Consider the following 6,531-nt stretch of genomic DNA (forward strand, 5'->3'; position numbering starts at 1 on the left):
GATCATGCCCCACTTTTACATGTACACACACACACACACTCACTCGTATGGCATTGCGCGATGAGTTCTTGTCGTCCACGTTGACGGTGAGAGAGAAGAAGACGGCCGTGCTGTACACCCCTTGCGTCCTGTACAGCATCTCATTAAAGTCGGGCCTCACGGGGGCGGAGCCACTCTCCCAACCTGCCCCTCCCGGCGGCGCTCCAGACAAGTCCCAGCCACCACAGCTGTCAATCACCTCCGTCATGGGCGCTGCTCCGAGTCGGTCGATCTCCTGGATGTTGACACAGGAGCGGTAGAACTCCTTCACCTGGGAGGAAGAGGAAGGGGAGAGTGAGATGAAAGGTGGAAAGGGGACAAAGGTCACTTTAAGAAATGACTTTAAACATAATTAATAAAGTGTACTTAATAAAAATGCTGGTATATATCCCCCTCTGGCTCTATTAGATGTTTCCTATAAACATCTAAAAGTCGCTTCCCACTCCTCCATGCAGAACTCTTTCAGTTGTGTGATGACTGAAGGGTAGAGCCTCACCTGGGCCTAGCTGCCTATTGGATCATGGTGGCCACGCCACTCATCAGAGGGACGCACTGCAAACGTGTTGGGTCATTGTCATGTTGCATGGTCCACCTCTGCTGTTTTCCAGCCCCAAACCATTACCTTTCCACCTCCATGTTTCACAGCTGATAGGTTCTCAGGTTGTGCTCAGATGCTGTGTTTGGTTTTTCTAAAGCTTGATATAATTTCATTGGAACTTTCAGTCGCTCGGATGCATGGTGATTAATTGAGAAATACTCATGCCTGGAAGGAAGTTCCAATCAAAATCCAATCAAAGGAGGATTTACTAAGCTCTTTTTTAGAGTCTCCTGTCATGTGCATCTTGAAGCTGCATTAAATAGTGCAGGTTTTAAACACTGTCATAAAAGAAATATAAGCAGTATTTTGTGTGTGACGGGGTGGTTAATCAATTACTAACGCTGCACGCGAGTGAGGGAAAAGCTCAATTCTGCCACTTTCACAGAGACTTTTGGTTTTCTTTGATTATGAATGAGCAAAAGTGTAAAATACCTGTATGGTACATGGATCAGGAACAGAGACAGACACAGAAATCGATGAGTACTGTTGAGAGGAACAACAGTATGTGTACCTTCCTCTCTGCACTCTCCAACCCTGCCCTCCTGACGGGCTGCTCCAGCAGGCGCTGCAGCTTCTCCTGGTTCTGCTCTCCGATTGCTGTGATGATGCCGTAGCTCAGTTTGTCCTCGGGAATCCCGTGGCGCCGCAGCCAGCCTCCACAGGCGAAGCTGTAGAAGTCGTGGCAGGGCTGCACGCTGGTGTCAATGTTGCCCTGGACGAAGCGTGCCGCCCTCAGCAGTGAGCGCCTCGCCTTGCAGTCCTGCTTGCACTGGGCGTCCTGCTGCGCCTCCAGTGACAGGAACTTGAGGGCCAGCATGCAGCCCAGGATGATACACACACCGGCCGCGAAGACCAGGGCAGAGAGCAGGCAGATCTCCCTGCGGCTCCACCTTTCTGTGGTCCCTCCCCCTGGGCTGGTCCCGCCCCCGCCTGCAGATTTTTCCCGTCCGCCCCGGGAGCGGCCGTAGCGGTCCAGGGAGCCGCCGAGTTGAAGGCTCATGCCGTTGCTGAGGGTACTGCTGCTGTAGCGGCTGCCATACTTGACCTCCTGGAACTCATCATAGTGGGCGGTCAGTGAGTACGTTTTCTCCAAGGAGACCGGAGACTGGGGTTTGGACTTGTTGGGGAATGTGTGGAACATGGCGGCTCAGGAGATGTGTAACGAGCTCACGACAAGGTCATGACCCTTGACTTGACTTGGCCTAGGCAACCAGAGGTTTTTAGGTCTCTTGTTTGATGGTAGTTCCGTTTTGGTCCCTCTGGCTGTTTTCGAGTCCTGTGTGGAAGAGAGAGAGAGAGACTGGTAAGCTTGGGGAGGAAGTGGGAGGGATGAGAGGATGATAGAAGACGGAATCCCTGATTAAAACGCTGGAGGATGACAAAATGGATCTCTTTTCATGACAAGCCCCCTTTTTTCTTCCGTTCTTTCATTTTTTTGTTCTACCGCTCTTTCAAAAAGTTGTTTGGATTGATTTCTGACACTCGTCCATCAGAGGCAGGCTGCCCAGCAACTCCAGCCAACTCCTGCACGGCCAATCGATCAGAGAGGGGTAGAGAGAGAGAGAGAGAGAGAGAGAGAAAGACACAGAGGGAGAGAGACAAGCAGAAAAAGTAAGAGGACGAAAGTGACGGAGAGACAAGAGGAGAGCCATGGAGAGTTCCCTTTAAGTTCATCTTAATCTGGTGTTAAACATGGGCCCCTCTGGTTGGGACAACACATGTACGAATTCCCACCTGGAACCCACCTAGCCCATGTTTCAGCCATGTGATCCACACGCAGACATGCTGACTGTGCGCTTGGCTCTAGCCTATTCTTTTCAACCAGTGATGTTTCAAGCTGAACGGGTCCTGTGAAGAGCCAATGAAAACTGAGCTTGGAAAGAGCTGGAATTTCACGTTCCACCTTACATGATGCAGCAGCAACTTTCTGATGATAGTACATATACACATCCATAACTGCAGCATCATTTAAGATGGAATGGAAATGTGCATAAGAAGTCAGTTACAGTGTGAAATCAGCAAAACTGATACCCAGTCTTTTATAATCTGCTACCACGGTGGTGTGCCCAAGGCTTTAGTGAAGCGCATAGCTAGTAACTAGAACAGGCTACAGTGATGCAAAACTGCCCGTAGACAAGGCTGGATGATTGGTCAAAAGGACTTTGAGGCTGGCTAACAACCTGCACTACGGGCTTACATGCACTCCATTCCCCCACTTGTCTTCGTATCGAAGCTGCTTTAAAAGCATAAGCTGGAACAGGAAAATGAGAGGACGAGAGGACGAGAGAGAGAGCGGGAGGACTGGAGACGGACCTCGTTTGATGGGCTTTCACATGCCTAATAAGCCTAATAGGAACAGCTGCAATCTCCACAATAGAAGTGGCTCGCAATCAAAAAATAAATAAATAAACAAGCAAACAAATAAACACAACCGAGCATCCAAGCATCCACAATGCAAACATAAATACTAGGGCGGCCATGATTACTCAACTGAACTCCATTCGGTCATTAGCTGACCATCTGCATGATAGCACATATCGTTGCACTCGCGCAAAAAACACTTCGGGTTCTTTTCTCACAATTTGGTTCTAGACAATTAACCTAGCCGTTCGTAGATCCCCCTTAGGCCTAGCAATGCTCCCGACACTAGCAGGGTAAGGACTTAACACACGTCTCCTCCTCCGACGCCTTCGACCGCCAGCTAACAGACACCTGCCTGTGCCATTTTGATGAGGGGAGAGAGACAGCGCCATCTAGCCACCTGGAGAGAGCACGACCAGTTGTGCTCTCTCTGACTCCGGCTGCTGATGGCAAAGCAGCATGGCTCAAGATTCGAACTCGTGAATCCACTTGTGGGCCCCACTTTTTTGCCTTTTTGATGTAACGTGAATCTGGCAGTTGGACCTGTGAATAAACCAATAGAAATGTTTCAAAAGAGTTGGAATAAAATCTTCTTCCTTCGACTTCCATTGATGTCTGGATATATGCTTTACAAATGCAGATTTTCTTCCCTCCGTTATTGAAAACAACGGTCGCATGAGAAAGCTAGCCCTGTACGGGGTGAAGGAGCAGGAAGAAAACACAGAGGTTTAGCCCCAGATTACACACTACTCCCTACTAGCGTACTATGCTAGTCAGGAAATGATGCACTCTACCTCTGAATAGAGCATTATTTTTATATTTGTAGTAGAACCGTATTTACATTTATTCATAAGTGGAAGCCTGAACTCTAGGGCTCTCTGCTTGTAGATGCTGTAGCTTTATGCCTTGTGTAGTTCACTATATAGGGAGTAAGGATCAAAGAGATTCAGGCCTAAATGCATGTTTTTTGACGTCAGCATTTTCTTGTAAATGGAAACGTGAAAGCCTTTTACATTTTTTTAAATATCCGGATATGTGTGGAAAGGCCGGATAGTCAGAATGCTTCCGACCCATCCATTCTCTCTTCCGCTTTTTCCTGATGAGGGTCGCAGAACCTACCCGGGAAATATACCCGGGAATACCATCACAGGGTACCACACACCCATTTACTCTCACACTCGCACCCAGGGGCAGTTTAGCATGGCCAATGCACCAACCATGTGTGCCAGTGGAAGGAAAACGGAGCGCCCGGAGGAAACCCACACGGACACGGGAGGGGAAGGACACACCAAGCTCCTCACAGACGGAGACCGAAGCAAGGGTCGAACCCACAACCCCAGTCCTAACACTCATTCAAACACACACTCTTTCTCTTACTCATACACACACTGATACACTTAGAGCATATGATGTATGATGCAAACACACACACACACACACACACAGTGGAGTGTTTCCTAACAGTCTTCCGGAATTCCTGAACAGACGTGTGTGTGTTTTCTCTTGCAAAACCAGAGCGGGCAGACGGCAGACTGAATCCGAAACCATAAAACAAAAAAAGAGCAAACTGCACTGCAGTGTGTGTGTGTGTGTGTGTGTGCGCGCGTGTGTGTGTGTGTGGCTGCCGGACAATTTATGAAAATTGATCCTTAAGCGCTCCAAGGGAGAATTCCGCTCTGATGTTTTTACCAGGCCTTCCCTCAGCGCTGTTTCAACACACCTCATTCTGTGTGTGTGTGTGTGTGTGTGTGTGTAAGAGAGAATGTGCGGGTGGGAAGTAGGAAAGTGTGTTGATAGATTGAAAAGGTGTGTGCGTGTGTGTGTGTGTGTGAGCAGATAGAAAAGCAACAGAGCACAGTTGAATTTGTTTAATTCTGTGTGTTATATGTGTGTGTGTGTGTTATACGTGTGTGTGTGTGTGTGTGTGCAGTTTTACATTAATTTGAAGGATTTACTATAGAGACAGACCGAACAGATGAGCCACTCCACACACACACACACACTTACACACAGGGGTAGAGAGGGGAATCTCTTAGCAAATGAAAAAGACACACACACACACCTGAAAAGTGAGGGGGGGGGGGGGGGGTTGAGGCTGAGGCTGTTCTTTGGTAAATGTCATTCTCTATTCACTCAATCATTCATCATCATCTCGCTCTCTCTCTCTCTCTCTCTCTCTCACACACACACACACACACACACACCGGTGGTTAACGCAGTCTTCGAGAAACTCAAGTCAACGCAGCGTCTTTCTGTCACAGACTTCTACACTCAATCACTTCCTTTCCCTCTCTCTCTCTCTCTCTCTCACACACACACACACACTTCCTCTCTTCATATGAGCATTTTGCCATTTTTCTGAAAGCTTCTCAGAACAGTGATGTGGAGCAAAATGGGAATGCCGAGGGGAAGCGGCTGGAACTGAGACCAACACAGTTACACACACTGATGGTGGAGCTCCACCCAGAACCTTTGGGATGAGTTGGGATGGTGAACATCCCACATCCTGGTGTGACTAACGCGCTACTTGACGCTGAAAGCAATCAAATCCTCACAGCAGTGCGCCACCTCCAAAATCTAGTAGAAAGTCTTCTTCTCTGGACAGTAGAGACAGTTACTCCAACAGAAGCAGGATCAGCTCTTTTAATACCCTTGATTTCAGAAGCAACAATGAACGAGTAGGCGTCCCAATACTTTTGGCCACATAGTGAATTATTAGTGATCAAAATTTATCCTAAACACACACACACACACACACACACACATACATTTGTCCTAAAACACACTGTCTTAAAGTGCACACACACACTTGCGTCAGATGTGATGTGCATCTTTTAAACACAATTCATCCAAAAGCACACACACACACACACACACACAAACAATACACACTACTTAAAACACACATACACAAACCTTCATAAGAAACACACATCATCATAAAACACACACAATGACGCATTTGTTATTACACACAAACACACACACATCTATAACACACACATACATTTGTATCATAACACACACACACACACACATATATATTTACATCATAAAACACACACATTTATATCGTGACACACAACATCCCACACACACACTGATTGAAACATTTATATAGTAACACACATTTACACCATAACACACACACACACACAGTGTGGTGGTACACACACTTACAGGAGCAAACATCCAAGTGAACACACACACAAAGTGCAAGCCTTCAAGCACAGACACCCTTCTGCATCACAAACACACACACACACACACACACACACACAGCTTGTCTCTGAAGGAGCAAATGTAAAGTTGTAGACTGAGATGTGTGTGTGTGTGTGTGTGTGTGTGTGTGTGTGTGTGTGTGTGTGTGTGTGTGTGTGGTGGGGGGGTAATGGATTAGATCTCTTAGTACCTGATGAATGACCATTTACGAGACATGACAGGAGGACTAACAGAGAGCACACACACACACACACACACACACACACACTCACACACACACACAGTATAAAGCACCACTTACTCACATTTAT

At 47.3% G+C, this 6,531-nt stretch overlaps 1 protein-coding gene across 1 annotated transcript in view; it reads right to left on the bottom strand.

Moving 5' to 3' along the window:
* ecel1 (endothelin converting enzyme-like 1) overlaps positions 1–6,531 on the bottom strand; it is a 41,746-nt gene that overhangs the window by 33,613 nt on the left and 1,602 nt on the right. Inside the window, exons 2-3 of the mRNA XM_072691428.1 lie at positions 1,149–1,913; positions 44–310 (exon numbers count right to left, since the gene is read on the bottom strand). Of these exons, the coding sequence (XP_072547529.1) occupies positions 44–310; positions 1,149–1,778 (897 nt within the window). The 5' untranslated portion in view covers positions 1,779–1,913. The remainder of the gene's footprint in view (positions 1–43; positions 311–1,148; positions 1,914–6,531) is intronic.

Source organism: Salminus brasiliensis, chromosome 11 (assembly GCF_030463535.1).
Source record: "Salminus brasiliensis chromosome 11, fSalBra1.hap2, whole genome shotgun sequence".
NCBI lineage: Eukaryota > Metazoa > Chordata > Actinopteri > Characiformes > Bryconidae > Salminus > Salminus brasiliensis.